General features: G+C 41.6%; 1 protein-coding gene across 8 annotated transcripts in view; it reads left to right on the top strand.

Annotated features, from left to right (window-relative positions):
- The first annotated feature begins 987 nt into the window (after positions 1-987).
- LOC135538943 (regulatory-associated protein of mTOR-like) overlaps positions 988-17,112 on the top strand; it is a 172,203-nt gene continuing 156,078 nt past the window's right edge. For all 8 annotated transcript variants that reach the window (XR_010455515.1, XR_010455512.1, XM_064964850.1 and 5 more), the window contains exons 1-2: positions 988-1,407; positions 2,786-2,960. Coding sequence is in view for 6 of the 8 variants with exons in the window: in XM_064964850.1 (XP_064820922.1) it covers positions 2,793-2,960 (168 nt within the window). In the remaining 2 variants the exon portion in view is untranslated. The remainder of the gene's footprint in view (positions 1,408-2,785; positions 2,961-17,112) is intronic.

Below are 17,112 nucleotides of genomic sequence, written 5' to 3'. Positions count from 1 at the left end.
TATTTCAGTTTATTTTATTTGCAAACATTTCTAAAACCTTTTTTTGCTTTGTCATTATGGGGTATTGTGTGTATACCGATGAAGAAAAAAACGATTTGAAACATTTTAGAATAAGGCTGTAACGTAACAAAATGTGGGAGATGTCAAGGGCTCTGAATACTTTCCGAATGCATTGTATCTCCACACGGCTGCTTTGGAGTAATTTGTTGCTGTAATCACCTCCTCTACATGATGAATGAACTTTTTCAATCTCTTAGTAGAGAGTAAACAGAAAGTGGGTTTCATTTTTGTCACAGGGACAGATGGATCTGTTTTTTTTTCTCCAGTGTTTCTTCTAAAACCTTAAACCCCCCACTGAGTGAGGAATGAGCACAAAAGGCAGACAGCAGTGGATACTAGGAAAAATAGAGGCAGCTGCTTTCTGTGTGAATACACTTGATCAGTGGAAACAGGCAGTGGGAACTGCAAGGTGCAATCCAGCAAACATTGCTGCGGCCGAGTAACCCTGAGGTAAAAATCTGGTCAGAAGGAATGTAACAGACAACCAAAAATATGCTGGAAATGTCTTTGAGCATTTGCTTTGCTTTGTTATTGCCCATTTAAGGTATTTTATGTTTGTTTGGATTATAATACAGTATCTTGAAAGATTTCACTTTAAAACACGATGTCTATAATTGCGCAGTGACCTTGGGATAAGGCACTACTTGCACTATGTAGTCCCAAATATTATTATAGTGGGACAAGCTTAATAAAAAGTACGATTTTCAACATCAATCTCTCAATGTACAGGATGCAATAATAAACGTATATTTTTGGATCGCATTGAGACATCACAACTGAACATTTATGGAATATTTAGGACTTGATTTGACTATTTAACTTTTATTTTGATGAAAGGGACATTCACTGACCATGATGACGTTTTTAATGACATCTTCAGTCCAGCCCTGGGTGCTACAGTGCATTGTGGGTCTTTCCCAAGATGGCGGCGCCCTTGCAGAAGTGCTGAAGAAGTGTCTCTGGAGAAATAGTTGGAATTGTTTGTTCATTTCACGCAACTAGCTTACAACGTCGACTCACGTTTGTGTCAGAAGACCACACGACAAGCGTCATTGACAGCTCGAGCCTGACAGCGCGTGGCGTGGTTGTGGCAGAGTGTCCGTGTGAAGATGGGCCTCGTCTCGAGCCCCTTCCCATAGCAAAGAGCAGCCGTGGGGAGAGAAACCGCAGATTTCCCTGCAAACACATACCGGTCGAACTTGGACCTGTCGGGTTCGACATAGTTTACAAATTGTGGACGCTACCGTACAATTTTCTTTCAAGAATTATCTGTTCGACCGCGTCTATAATAGTCAGGAGACGAAGACGTATCCCACCCCGTATCGAAAAGGATTCTACCGTGCCAAGGTCTGTACGCTGCTCGCCACCCTGTGAAAAATGCCATTTCTGCACATTTGCTTCACTTGCCAGTCATTATTTTCGAACACGTCTATTTAACTACTGTACCTAGCAATTCCACTAGTGACATGAAGCATGCATAGTTTTACAAGCATGAAGTACAAACCTGTGAAAACGATACTAGCTAGTTGTCAGCCAGTCGGCTAAGGGTCTGCTAGTTAGCCACAAGCTAACCTGTCAAACTCGACTCCGAACTCTAGAACAGCCACGCGCGAGCATGGGTCAACCTCTGCAGGTTGATAACGTTCTATCGATTTCCAAATCTGTTATGTATCATTCTGCAATATGTACTATCCCGTTAGAAAATAACATGTCCATGTAAGTTACCGTTAGCCTATCCATTCTGCGTATTATCTACCATTTGACGGTTAAGTTAATTTCAAAGGGAATTCACTGGTGGGACGTCATTCTCAGACTTAAACCTTTTTACACAGCTAATGTTAACCGTGTCAAATGCAAATACAGTAGCTAATGGTTATGTACTTATTAGAACGAGAATATGCTCACTACCGCACATGACAAACGAGTCTTGCGTGGTTGTTCTTTGTTTTGAAGCTAAAGCTGTTGAGTTCATATCCCACTCACCAGGGCCACCTGGGGTGTATGGGATTTAGGGATGTGAGGCATATGTATAATCTTGAGAAACTGTACTTACCAGAAGTTAAATGTCTCGCTATCAAATTAACTTCTGAATCCGACTCTAGCCTGAACAGCACCATATTCATGTTGAGTTAGACAGCAGGAAGCTATTTGACCATGCAGTTTGAGGGAGACTTCCTTGCACAAAATGTACTGCTGTCTACACAGCCGGAATATGGTGCGATTCAGACGTTTTATTTGATAGCTCGGGTCACATTTCACTATATGTCTTGTAAGTAGAGCTAGAGATTATACAAATGCCTTTGTTGACAGGAAATGTTTTTTTTTGGTGTTGGCAGCTATATTGTGGTAGGGTTATTTAACGTTGCCACCCACCAGAACGATTAACAACTCAGGGAGTCCAACCAATACAGACTTCTGACGTTGAGTTCCAAAGCTAGGTGATGGTAGTTTTTATCCCAGAGCTGCTCCTCATCTGACCGGTATTGTCAGCTGGTCTATGGCTAACCCAACGCTGCCCAAACTTTCCTAGTCATTAGTAAGCGGAACTTAAAATGGTTGAATAGTTTGGGTCAAGAGTAGATTGCATCTGATGGATGCATGTTAAATATTTATTATATTCCTCAATGTTACACAAAAACAGCTACAGCTATATCCTATGATTGAATGAAGAAACCTTTTTTTTATCACTGACCTTGACCTGACCTCCTCTCCATCTCTCCCTCAGGGCCCTGATGAAAATGGACTCGGAACTGCTGCACTCGCCGGCTGTGTGTCTGGCTGAGGAGGAGGAGGCGGACACGAGCGACTGGAACCTGCCGCTGGCCTTCATGAAGAAACGCCACTCAGAGAAGATCGAGGGCTCCAAGGCCCTGGCCCAGAGCTGGAGGATGAAGGACCGGGTAAGAGATGTCCTAAGTCTCTACACTGTTCTGCTGAACTAGGGATTTTTAATGGTGAATGCATAAAGGCCCTACCGAGTTGCTCATATTGTGCAGTTGCTCTTGGTTCTCATTATAAGGTTAGTCTTGTTCAATCTTTGAAAGTAGCTCATGAATGATGAACTGAAACCAGGGAGTCTTTTTAATTGGAGACCACTGTGTTAGTTTCTGGATATTAAACCATGGTTAGGTTCCACAGCTGTGCAGATCTTAAAATCTCCTGTTTTAAACAGCTGCTTTTCCAGATTATTTTAAGTTCTCATTAAACAATGTTAACTTCATTATCACTTTTGATTGGAGTATGTCTACTTGATCATTTCATTTGACTTGCATACTTCCATCAAAGAAAGGTTGCTTTTGAACTAGCATATCATTTTTTAAAATCCAGTTTGCTTTATTTTTATTTTTGTATTTAATACTTAATTAAAAAAAATTAAAACATACAATCTACCTGCGGTGAAGCCACTCAAGATTTACATTACATTCAGTCATCTAACCGTCTCTCATCCAGAGTGACCCACAGGAGCAATCAGGTCAAGCACGTCGACATATCTCCTAACAAGTCAAAACGGTGACAACAACCGAAAACAAAAGACATCAAGGACACAATCTAAACAGCAAGGCCATCTGAACAGCAAGGCCACACATTTCAGTACATGTGTGGCACTATTTGTGTGTGCTTGCTGAATCCGAGTGCGTGTATTTACAGTACCGGTCAAAAGTGTGGACACCTACTCATTCAAGGGTTTTTCTTTATTTTTACTATTTTCTACATAGTGAAGACCAACTATGAAAAAACAAATGGAATCATGCAGTAACCAAAAATGTCTTGAAGGAGTTCCCGCAAATGCTGAGCACTTGTTAGTTGCTGTTCCTTCACTCTGCAGTCCAACTCATCCCAAACCATCTCAATTGGGTTGAGGTCGGGTGATTGTGGAGGTTATGTCATCTGATGCAACACTCCATCACTCTGCTTCTTGGTCAAATAGCCCTTATACTGCTTGGAGGTGTGTTGGGTCATTGTCCTGTTGAAAAACAAATGATAGTCCCACTAAGCCCAAATCAGATGGGATGGTGTATCGCTGCAGAATGCGGTGATAGCCATGCTGGTTAAGTGTGCCTTGAATTCTAAATAAATCAGTGTCACCAGCAGGATATTTCCACCGGTCTAATGTTCATTGGTCGTGTTTCTAGGCCCATGCGAGTCTCTTCTTCTTATTGGTGTCCTTTCAGTAGTGGTTTCTTTGCAGCAATTAGACCATGAAGACCTGATTCACATAGTCTCCTCTGAACAGTTGATGTTGACATGTCTGTTACTTGAGCTCTGAAGCATTTATTTGGGCTGCATTTTCCGAGGCCGGTAACTGTAATGGACTTATCCTCTGCAGCAAAGGTAGCTCTGGGTCTTCCTTTCCTGTGGTGGTCCTCATTAGAGCCAGTTTCATCATAGCGCTTGATGGTTTTTGCGACTTCACTTGAAGAAACTTTCAAAGTTCTTGAAATGTACCGTATTGACTGACCATGTCTTAAAATAAGCTTAAAGTGAGCTATATTATGGACTTGGTCTTTTACCAAATAGGGCTATCTTCTGTATACCACTTCTACCTTATCACATCACAGCTGATTGTCTCAAATGCATTAAGAAGGAAATTTCACAAATGAACTTTTAACAAGGCACACCTGTTAATTGAAATGCATGCCAGGTGGCTACCTCATGAAGCTGGTTGAGAGAATGACAAGTGTGCAAAGCTGTCATCAAGGCAAAGGGTGGCTATTTGAAGAATCTCAAATGTAAAATATATTTTGAGTTGTTTAACACTATTGGTTACTACATAATTCCATATGTTTTGTTTCATAGTTTTGATGTCTTCACTATTATTATACAATGTAGAAAATATTAAGAATAAAGAAAAACCCTGAAATGGGTAGGTGTACAAACTTTTGACTGGTACTGTACATGAAAGCACCTGTGAGTCCTCGGCCTCAGGCTCAGGCAAACAGTCAATGGATGTAACAGCGTTGCCAGCCAGTGTCATTCAAATTGCCTTTTTTGTGTGTTTATTTTGACTTTAGGTACTTAAAAAAAATCTTTGACCGTCATTCTATCCCCCGCCCAGCAACTCCTCTCCCTCTTGTCTCCAGTTCCACAGCCCAACCTTCAGTTTCCCTCAGTCTGTCCTTCCTTTCTCTGCTGGCCACCCTCTTCGGATTTCTACGTGCCATATGTCTTTCAATTATGCTGTGATGTTTAACATACAATTTGAATCTATCGAATAGAATCTGCACCTTGCGAGTTGAAGAAAAATACTTTAATTTTAATTTCACCTTTATTTAACCAGGTTGGCTGGTTGAGAACAAGTTCTCATTTATAACTGCGACCTGGCCAAGGTAAAGCATAGCAGTGTGAACAGACAACAACAGAGTTACACATGGAGTAAACAATTAACAAGTCAATAACACAGTAGAAGAAAAAGACAGTCTATATACATTGTGTGTAAAAGCCATGAGGAGGTAGGCGAATAATTACAATTTAGCAGATTAACACTGGAGTGATAAATTATCAGATGGTCATGTGCAGGAATAGAGATACTGGTGTGCAAAAGAGCAGAAAAGTAAATAATTAAAAACAGTATGGGCATGAGGTAGGTAAATTGGGTGGGCTATTTACTGATGTACAGCTGCAGCGATCGGTTAGCTGCTCAGATAGCAGATGTTTGAAGTTGGTGAGGGAGATAAGTCTCCAACTTCAGCGATTTTTGAATTTTGTTCCAGTCACATGCAGCAGAGAACTGGAAGGAAAGGCGGCCAAATGAGGTGTTGGCTTTAGGGATGATCAGTCAGATACACCTGCTGGAGCGCGTGCTACGGGTGGGTGTTGCCAACGTGACCAGTGAACTGAGATAAGGCGGAGCTTTACCTAGCATGGACTTGTAGATGTGGACTTGTAGCGAGGACCAGCTGACTAGAGCATACAGGTCGCAGTGGTGGGTGGTATAAGGTGCTTTAGTAACAAAATGGATGGCACTGTGATAAACTGCATCCAGTTTGCTGAGTAGAGTATTGGAAGCTTTTTTGTAGACGACATCGCCGAAGTCGTGGATCGGTAGGATAGTCAGTTTTACTAGGGTAAGTTTGGCGGCGTGAGTGAAGGAGGCTTTGTTGCGGAATAGAAAGCCGACTCTAGATTTGATTTTAGATTGGCGATGTTTATTATGAGTCTGAAAGGAGAGTTTACAGTCTAGCCAGACACCTAGGTACTTATAGATGTCCACATTCTAGGTCGGAACCATCCAGGGTGGTGATGCTATTAAGAGTATATTAGTAATTGACTGACCAGGTCTATCCAGATCTCCAAACAATGCTATTTCTAGGGCAAATTTTAGATGAATTATGTTTTTTCAGCCATTCCTGAACCTGAGACTCGAAACAGGCTACCTAAGGGCAATACCAGAACAAATGGTCTTGATTTTGTATCCTCACAAAAGAATCTACAGAGCTGCGATGATTGTATGCCCTTAATATTCAACATTTTGTTGGTGTGCAAGAATTCTGTACAATAGTTTTAGCTGATATAGACAGTTGTTTTTATATATCAACTCATACATCCTGTGCAATGGAATCGGTATATCAAAAATCTCTTGCAATCTGTATGGCAGGAACATCTTGATATAACATTACCGTCATCACGGTCTACTGCTTTAGGCAAGACAATTCGTTCTGCACCGAGACTTCCACATTCAACCTTGTTAAGGTTAGCCTTCGTCTATATTGTTCCCCATTTGCAGAAATTCATTATAACTCTGCTTCAGGCCAACCCTAGGCGCTTTGACAGTGGAATTTTAATGCTTTTCTCTAGTAAATGGTGACAGTGGGATTTCTGTTTCTATTACACCTGCCAGGGCTTATATGAAAGGTGCTGTTAGATCCCTGCAGCACAAGCTACTCTATTGTTTCATAGAGTCTGTTATGGAGAGCTATGGTGGCAATAATGCCAAGTGTCACATTGCCGTACGCTTCGCCGGGTGACTTAGTATCCCTATTGGCAGGACAATCACCCAAATGACATTAACACACTTCTGCTAATATGACATAGAAATTAGGCTTCTACACTGTGCTTCAGGTTCTGAATTATATTGTAACGATAAACATTTAATTCATATATTCATTCCAAAACAGGAGAGATTCTTTGGGGTAAGACAAAGGGACATTCTTTCTCTAACACTGATAGAAAATATGCCAAAATAATTTAGGCTAGTTGATGTTCTACAAAGAATATTGTTTTGCATCAATTCATTAAATTATTGTACCCGTTTTGATTGTGTATGGCAGGGTTCCTCAACTGCCGGCCTCCCCCATGGGCGATTGACTTTTTTTTAATTTGAATTTTTGCAAAACATTAAATTTTTTATTGTTGGACAAAATACTGTAATAAAAACAACAACAATCTGTTACAAACTATTCCCACACATAATATAACTATATGATCGTATGCAAATGTAAGCAAGGTTTGATATTGTTTTATTCAAATATCTTTGGGCTTACTGTCAATATGCAGTCTACAAATAATTTGTAATTATGTTCCGGCCCCCTGACCATCCACTCAAGAAATAAATCTGCTTAATGTTCCCTGGTCTACTGTTATTTACTACAGGGTAATTTTCAGTGCACTCCTGTATTATTGGCACCCTATGTAAATATGAACAAAATGTAATTGTTTATCTGCTTGATATGACACTTAAAATATCATATCAGTCTAACCTTTTTGAGTTAAAATTGTTCAAATAAATCGTCAGCAAGAAGTAATTTTTTTATTCAAAAACATGCATCTCACAATTATTGGCACTCCTGCGTTTTAGTACTTTGTGCACCCTCCTTTTTCCAAGAACAGTTCTGAGTCGTCTCCTATACTGTTTGATGAGGTGAGAGAACACATAGGAAGGGATTTGAGACCATTCCTCCATTTAAGAAACACTCCAGGTCCTTCAGAGTACTTGGTTCCTCGCTTGTGAACTCTCCTCTTCAGCTCACCCATTTACATTTACATTTAAGTCATTTAGCAGACACTCTTATCCAGAGCGACTTACAAATTGGTGAATTCACCTTCTGACATCCAGTGGATGGGTTTTTCAATTTGTTTTAGGTCAGGAGACTGGGATGTCCATTGCAAAAGCTTGATTCAAAAGTCAGTGAACCATTTTATTTGTGTATTTGGAGGTATGCTTTGGATCATTGTTCTGCTGGAAGATCCAACAGCCACTCCGACAGCCACTCAGCCACAAATCTCCTGGTACTTTGAGTCCATGATGCCAGGTATCCTAAGAAGGTTCCCAGGGCCTTTGGAAGTAAAACAGCGCCACAACATCACAGCTCCACCACCATACTTCACAGTGGGGATTAGGTTATTTTCTGCACAGCTATTTTATGCCAAACCCAGCTCTGGTGTTTGTTGCCAAAAAAAGCTATATTTTAGTCTCATTAGAACATAGTTCCAACCAAACCTGGTTCCAATGACATTTAGCAAACTCCAGGGGCTTATGTTTGTGGTTTGGTGACAGCAGAGGCTTTCTTCTGGCAACCCTTCCAAATAACTTGTTGGCATGTTTTAGTTGTAGCTTTGGAGACTTGATGTAACCACCTTCTGCAATTCTCCATCTGTGGTCCTTGGGTAAAAACAATTCCACTTGAGCCATCCTTCTCACTGTGCACGGGGGCAAAATACACTTGCGTCTTCTTCCAGGCAGGTTCATCACAGCTCCAGTTGTTAAACATTTCTTAATTATTGCCCTCATAGTGGTGATGAGTATTTTCACACGTGTAGCTATCTTTTTATAGCCTTTGTGACAGTCAACAACCTTTTTGTTTAATTTGATTAGTGTTTTCTTTGGCCTTTCTGATGTTGATGGATGACTAAGGGAGTTTAGCCTGTCACCTCATATGTATACCCCAGTGAAACAGGAAGTCATGGATGAACACGAGTTCCCAAACATTCACATTTAACTTTAAAAAGTAATATCTTAATCGGATATACATCAACTTTGTTCATAAGAATTTCTAGGGGTTCTAATAACTGACCCATGTTTTAAAATAAAATGATTTACTGATTTACTTTTTTTCTTTGAACAATTTTAACTCAAAGGTTAGATTCATATGATATTTTGAGTGTAAGATCAAGCTGATAAACAGCAATTACATTTTTTTCAGTCATTTTTGTTCATATTTACATAGGCTGCCAATCATGGTCCTGATAACACCAAGGTCATGGGTTGGGGTGGCAGGTAGCCTAGTGGTCAGTAACCGAGAGGTTGCTAGATCGAATCCCTGAGCTGACAAGGTAAAAATCTGTCGTTCTTCCCCTGAACAAGGCAGTTAACCCACTGTACCTAGGCCGTCATTGTAAATAAGAATTTGTTCTTAACTGACTTGCCTAGTTAAATAAATAACAATTCAGGAGAGCACTGTAGATTGATTGACAGTGATGGATGATAATGTTAGGTGTGGTACTAGGGTCCCCATTGGTTGTGTATTTTAAGTGTTAAAGCTGTTGAGAGGAGTGTGTTGTGAAGGGGCTATCGAGTGGCCCGTAAATTATGTGCTGCATCGTGGGAAATCAGCAGGATCATGGCCAGCTAGCTACTACACTACAGTCACTGATGGGCTATCTCAGGATGAGAGGTGGCAGGCTGCCCAATTACAAGGCCCATTGGTCAAGGTGGAGTCCGGTCCCTGTGGAGATGTCTGTAATTGAGTTGTGACCATGTCGATGTGTGTGGAGCGCTCATGAAGCAAAGCGGTGTGTGTGTGTGCATGCACACCTGCAAGTGTGTGCATTGGAATCATTCACGATAGGCCTGCAGAAACTCTTATCTTGGTCGGCCTTGTTGCTGCTCCGAATCCCACAAACTCTGCCTCCCTGTTGGGCTTGTCTATGGCTGCTTCTGTTTGCAATATGGCTGTGTTTGTGGTATTGGGCTTTATGGGAGAGCTATGTTATTTATGGTACCCGAAATAGTCATGGGTTTGCCTCTGTCCTATATATGTCTATGCCAGGGATAGAGGTTGGTCTAGAGTCTTCTGAAAGGATACATTGTAACACTGAATGACATTCAGGCGCTGTGACATGGAGCAGTGTGAGACAAACCAACCCTAACCCCAAAGTACACAGGTAGTAGACCTGACTCATTGAAGAGAACCCCAACGGTTCCTTGTTAGATGTTTATGGCTCGCTCACCCCCCGGCCTGAACTGGAACTATAGAGTGAGCTGTTAGTGGATGAGCAGTGGCTCACTGGAGTGAGAGAGAAGCTAGATAGAGTAAACCAGGTCGGATAGCACACTGTGCAGAACAGCCAGACTTGAATCTATTATACCAGAGAGAGCGAGACTCTTGTTCATATCTGTGTCCAATACATAAGCACACAATAGCAGATCCATTTGAGGAGCTATGCCATGTCCAGGGCTTGACCCTGATGTGACGCTCTAGACCAGGGTTTCCCAAACTCGGTCCTGGGGCCCCATCTGGGTGAACGTTTTTGCCTTAGCAATACACAGCTCATTTTAAATAACCAACTCCTCAGCAATATTTGATCATTTGAATCAGCTGTGTGGTGCTAGGGCAAACACCTAGTGGGGTCCACAGGACCAAGTTTAGGAAACCCTTCTCTTGATGTGGCCCCTGGAGTTACACATCAGTATGGCTTGTGTAAGATTAGTATCGGAAACCCAGAGCTAAGAGCAACAGCACTGTCTAGGATTAATGGCAGATTGTCATAACTTCCAAAAAATAAATAAATAAAATCTTCATGTTTCTCCTCAAGCTGACTCTCCCAACAAATCACAAGGCAGACATGCCAGAATGTTGTAATTCAAAACCATAGTTTGCAGGCGAAACCTTTTGTGGTGGTTTAAGTGAAAGTAATTGACGCAAACTAGCCACTTGCGAAATGCACTCATTAAAAATAACCTCTGATCTCCATTTTACTCGATTCTATTTTGTGTCCTGGTGATGTTTAACACTGTCAACAAGTGGATAAAGTGATATAGGAAAGCAGAATGTCCCAACTCTGCCCTTTCCTCTATGCCAAACTGATGTATAAGTACAGACGTGTTAGCCAGAACATTGATAGGCCTACGTTGTGGGAGGCAACGCGTCTGTTTAGAAAGACTAGTAAGTACAAGAGGTCCGACCTAGACCCACCAGCGAGATGCACTTCATCTCTTCTGTTTTTTTTATCCTGATAGTCCAGGGATTGCTGTGGATAAAAGCAGAACATTTGATACATTCCTCAGATATGAAAACCTAGAAGGGATGCCCACTTCAAATGTTTCCAGGAAGCCCCCAGAAAGAGCTAACCCTACTCAGCTGCATGGCCTGACCTCCATGGTATGTTTAGGACAGAATATCAATGGTCGTCTGTGTTTATGATATCACTGTGCTGTGGTTAAGCGGGTAAGCTTGACAGCAAAACACTGCATTCTTTTCCAAGCTCTTTCTCCATGACACCGTTCATAAGAGATGTTCCACCAATGACATGTGTTGGTGAGGGCTGATGTCTGTCTGTGTATCAGACGATCCCTGACCGATGTGGCCACACAGCTGTTGATTCAGCACGCGAGACCGCACCCCTGTCCTGTCTCACTTCCTCGTTAGAGGGACATGGAGGCCGCACGCATGGACACACACACACGTGACAGGAGATGGAGAGAGAGGAATATAATTAGCCCATCTTACAATACAATAAATCAATACTAAACTGACAACCACACCATTGTAGCAGGAGTGAAATGAGGCAGGTGTGCTTTTTAGAATGCTTTGCGGTCTTAATCAGTAATCCATCGTGAATTAATTAAATGCACACAGGAAATTAACTAGGCCAATTAGACATGCGACCATTGACCTCTAAAAAGGATGTGTGGGTTCTGTTGAAATCAGAGCTAGTCATTTGAAATCCATGCAGATGAGCGCTTCAATGAACCAACCACCTCTGCTTATTCGAAAGTACTGGCTTTCCAACAATGATTTCCACATTGTCTGGACGCGGAGTGTCTGTGGACGCGGAGTGTCTGTGGACGCGGAGTGTCTGTGGACGCGGAGTGTGTGTCTTTTTAAACTGGTAATTGGGTTTGGTAACTCCCCCTCTCATGAATAACCATGCATGGGACTCCTGGGAACTTTGAGCCATTCCCTCCCTCCGATCCAGCACCTCGGCCCATACGGATCAATGGCCAGTGACTATTCCATTTGCTAGGCCTGCTATAAATTAAGGCTATTTAAACAGAGGGGGCATCAATCTCCCCCGTGCCAGGGCAAGGCCTTGCAGGCTGGACGGCCTTGGCGATTGCAGCATCAGCTTGGGCCACTCACTTTATCGCCAGCCGGACACACATTAGGGCACAGTCCCACTCTGATACACGTACATAATCACAAACCCTTGGAATCTGTCTTGAAGTTTCTGTGTTCTCCATTTGGCGCTCCAATAGTTAAGTGCCGGTGCTATTCACCTGTATGATAGTGAGCATTGTGAACAAGTAAAAAAGAAAAACGATTGAACCAAAGTCTGCTTCAGCTTTCACCCTACTCCTCCCTTGTTATCTCTCTCCCCCCCTCTGCGCTGCTCCGAACAGGATTTATGGGATTATTGGAAATCCATGAGGTCCAGGAGACGTGTATTAAAATGTAATTTTGTTTCCTTCAGATTAATGGTAACAATTATGGAGGACCACCATCTTCAGAAGGAGACCGTTGTTATGGAGGATCAGAGGCTGTCCCCTGGGGGGCAAGACTAAGCCTCTACCTTTTCATTCCCTTTGTCCCTCCCTTTTCTCGCCTTGTTCAGTGTTCATCTTCTATATTTTTAAACACAGAAAAGCTTCAAAAGTGTTTGAAAGCATCACACTTTTCTGTACTGAGCTTGCTGCAACACGTACATATTTTAGTCCCGATTCTCTTCATTTGTGGTTTCTGTGCTGGCTTGTAGCCCGCTGATACTTAATGAGCTTACCCAAATCCAATAGTCATTTCATTATTTCAGTGGCTAAAAACCGCTGCAAAATAACTGCTTTCCAAACCACTAGAATATTAAAGAACCTGTCACAAGCCAAACATGTTTCTCTGCACAAGGCAAGCATCTTGGATTTGTCCCAAGTGGCACCCTATTTCATGTATGGTGCACTACTTTTGACCAGGGCCCATAGGGTTGCAGCCCTTATGTCTCCTCCAATTGGAATGTATGATCTCAATAGGGAGACAATAGACTTTTCCTCTGACGTGAGAAATGAATGGGATTCAATCAATGGGAGCCAACATCTGGCTGCTGTCAAACCTAAATGCCACATTAGCCTATTATGAATCCGACAGAGATTCTACCTCCCCATTTGTCTCAATTGACTTTTTTTATTTCATGCTAATTTCTGTGTTTTATTAGTCGCTCGCATATGTCGTCTTTGGGAAACAAATCATTTCATTAGGGTTGTTTTATTGTGATGGTAATCACCTTAGTTTCCTGTGCCAGGCTGCAGTAATGTTGCTGGTGAATTAGTGTGGTGCTGAACAATGCCAAGTCAGGACAGAACGTCTGGCATGAACGTACCTCACCTCTAAAACTGATCTACAGGTGATGATTTGTGGGTGGGGTTGTGTGTGTGGATGGGTTTTGGTAGACAGTTTTAAAGCCAGGACCTGCTCCGTGTGGGTGCTTTTGTGGGGAGCTATGCCATCTTCTTCAGTTTGACCAAACAATGCAAAGACACAGGAAGAATAATTGCAGTCACAAATGCTCACAGCTGTTTTCAAGTTTATTTTAGTCACTCAGTTAGTGCACTCTTTCCCAATTGCGGCCCTAAATATTGTGTGTAAAAATAGGAAAGAAGATATTAGAGTTGGAACCACAACGTTGTGGGAAATGAAATGCCATGAGTTTCTTTCCCCCTCTCAGCTTTGCTCACTCCGCAATCTCCTGCACTTGTATGAGATTCATCTGAGACCTACCTGCATCTTTTATTGTCTCCTGTATCTTGACCTCTACTCCTGTCTCTGCTTTGTGTGGGTGTGTGTGTGTTAGGGCTGTCCCCGACCTATAAAAAAATATCTTGTTCGATTCTATGTTGTCATCTTCAGTGAAAAATTATTTTGATCGAGTGCTTGCTTCGTTGAGAAAGTACCTGCAGTTGAAATCTGGTTATAGAAATTTCCGGATGATGAAATTACGTCTTTTCCTGACGTGGAAATCGGGTACATTTTTGATGCTGAAAAGTTGAAAAGACGTCATTTTACATTTGTTGAAAGTACATATTTTTTGGGTAATTAATTCTATACCCACATTTCAACTGCACATAGAATGCCTAATAATTCGAAATGTATCACAAATACATTTGAAATCTATTCAATATAGGAAAGGAAAGAGGCGCCAACCAAGGATTGCAACAGAATGTGTTGTTGCTCCCATCTGTCCCATGCACTTTAAGTTCAAAAATGTTTAAATTGGCAGTGAATTTGAAAGGAGTCCAACCAACTGACCACTTCAAGAACATTCTCAGTAATGGTTACAGGAATGTTTTTTTCTTACTATGACTGTTGTTTATCTACCTTAGTTGAATGCACTGACTGTCAGTCGGTCTGGATCCTCTGCTGAATGACCAAAACGTCCAGGAAATACGTCTTCATCTTTCATTCAGAACCTTAAACCTGCCTTTTTAAATTTTTATTCATTTTTTAGACGTATTTAAAAAAACAAATCTCACTGGTTTGCATGGAAATTCTCCCTGGTCCCTAAAGGTCTTCTCGCCGTGAGAGAAGCACAAATGATAGAACTTTACATATGCCAACTAGATGTATGTATTCATTCTATCATTTCCTGACATTCTGGTGAGCAAGGCTTTATTTAGTATTCTAGAGCATCAAGTAATGACAGAAGAGAAGCTGCATATATGTAATTTTATTCAAGTTGACCAACAAATAACCTACCTAATGTCAGAAATTATAAGCAGAAAAAATATCTAAATGGGGCAACTTTTTTTTTGTTTTTTGTCCCGCATCCCGTTAAATAAACTGACGTCCCGGGGCAAATTAGGAATGTTTTATTTTATTTTATTCATGGATACAGAGATACTCGTGAGTGGAATGTCAAAGCTGCATGTAAACGGCTTATCCTGAAATGGTACCTTAATCGGGATTGGGATATTATTCAGGATACTATGTGCATGTAAACGTGGTCACTGACGTGAGCTTGCTCATTTTGACTATTACTCAGGCGTTGAGAGAAGATGCACAAGGCTAGTAACACAGGGCTTCAGGCTACTAATCAGTGCAGGGTTTCAGACTGCCCCCTCTGTTCTCTCGTTCCCTGTCTCTGTTTGTGTATGTCCATGTGTGCCCCAATGGATTAATCTGTGTTCAGGTGCACATGTGTACCTTACCCTGTTTCCTGTCCCCCTGGGCTTCTTCTCGATCAGACCAGTCTACACTACAGTAAACTGCCTGGTAGGAGCAGTAGCTACAGAACTCTGCTAACCACCATAGATCGGGCACATATTGAATTCAATACCCTTCTGTCTGCAATGAGCTTCGGCCTTTCTGTTTGTCAGCTACAGAGTTCCATTAACTTCAGTTATCCAGGCACACATTCAATTAAATTCATTTCAATAGACCTTTCTTGGAAAGTCCTTGGGAGACTCATCAATCACCTGTAAATATGGTCTTTCTTTCTGCTGTATCATTAAGCGATATCTGGGCAAGGTTTATATACAGTTGTGCTTTCTGTAATAAAAATAGATGATTTAAAATATTTATTTTTTTAAACAGTCACATGTACACTGAATTGTGACTTGTATCGGAGTCGTGACAGTCTACAGACTTCAAAGAGAAGTTTAAGTTCTTCCCTCCTTTCCAAGCAGAACTCTTTGGTGTGTTCTCTATAGACTAGTGCTTGGCATAGTGTTGGACCCAGCCTCAGTCTTGTTGATAGACAACATGGCGCTTCACTCTCCAGATCAGGTCAGCAGCACTCAGTGATTCAGAATTGCAAAGTCACGTCAGGCTATGCCAACTATACAGACCTGCCAATGGATCCATTCATGCCAGAGGGCAAGGTCAAAATAGTGTGTCTGGCTGTCCAAAAAAACGATCTTACCTCAGGACACCTCAAGTAATGAAAAATACTAATTATCGCAAGAGCACTTTTTCCCAATATTTGAAGGACAAACAAGGGGCTGAAGTTTTGCCGTGTTGGACGCCTGCCCGAGTTTGTATGTACAAATAGAAGGCAAACCCACCAATGGTGTGTGTGGCCAAAGAGCTCCATTTCCATCTCATCTGACCATGGCACCACCTGGAGTTTGTTAAACGGCATTGGCACTTAGATTGGCACCGGTGCTATGGTCATATGACACGAAAATAAATGTCTTTGGCCACGCACACCAGCGGTGGGTTTAGCCTTTGAAATAACAATTCATATGGAGAAATACCTCATCCCTACTGTAAAATATGGTGCTGGATAGGGAGGTAACAATTCAACTATACGAGTTGGACCTGTGAGTGAAAAATTACATTTTCACCTTATTTGTTGGCTATGTAACAAGTATTTACTTAACGAACAGTAAGATATTTTTGTCCTGCTCATGCAGTGTTTTATGGTCTCCACTCTAGCACCCTGCAGCTAGTTGGGGTGTTGAGGACATGGGTCCTACTAGAGATAGCTTGAAGCTGACAATTGATTTGTGTTGGTGATTAAAAGCTAGTATTCTGTAGACAAGATGTGGTGTGCGTGACTCGAGATGGAGAGAGCCTGGAAGAGTTAAGAACAATGCCTCATAGTTTCCCCGATGCCAGGAAGATGAGACAAAGTAAAATACCATCCTGTGTAGATAACCAAGGTGGCTTATGGGAAGGTTAGACGTGACTGACTAAGCAATCTTGGTATCAGCTATATAAAAACTGTACATCGTCTGTAAAAGGCTAGACTCTCAGCCTGACAGTCGGTCAAGACTGCTGGGCTGAGGGTATCATTATTGCAATAATTAATTGATAATAATTAAAGATTGTTTGAAGAAATGTAGCATGCATCGGCCAGAAAATCGACTCAATCGCCATTTCACTTTAATTTTTGGCTCACATTACATTC

Source organism: Oncorhynchus masou, chromosome 5 (assembly GCF_036934945.1).
Source record: "Oncorhynchus masou masou isolate Uvic2021 chromosome 5, UVic_Omas_1.1, whole genome shotgun sequence".
NCBI classification, from domain to species: domain Eukaryota; kingdom Metazoa; phylum Chordata; class Actinopteri; order Salmoniformes; family Salmonidae; genus Oncorhynchus; species Oncorhynchus masou.
Note: the sequence above shows the minus strand (reverse complement) of the source record. Positions and strands in the feature narration are given on the sequence as shown.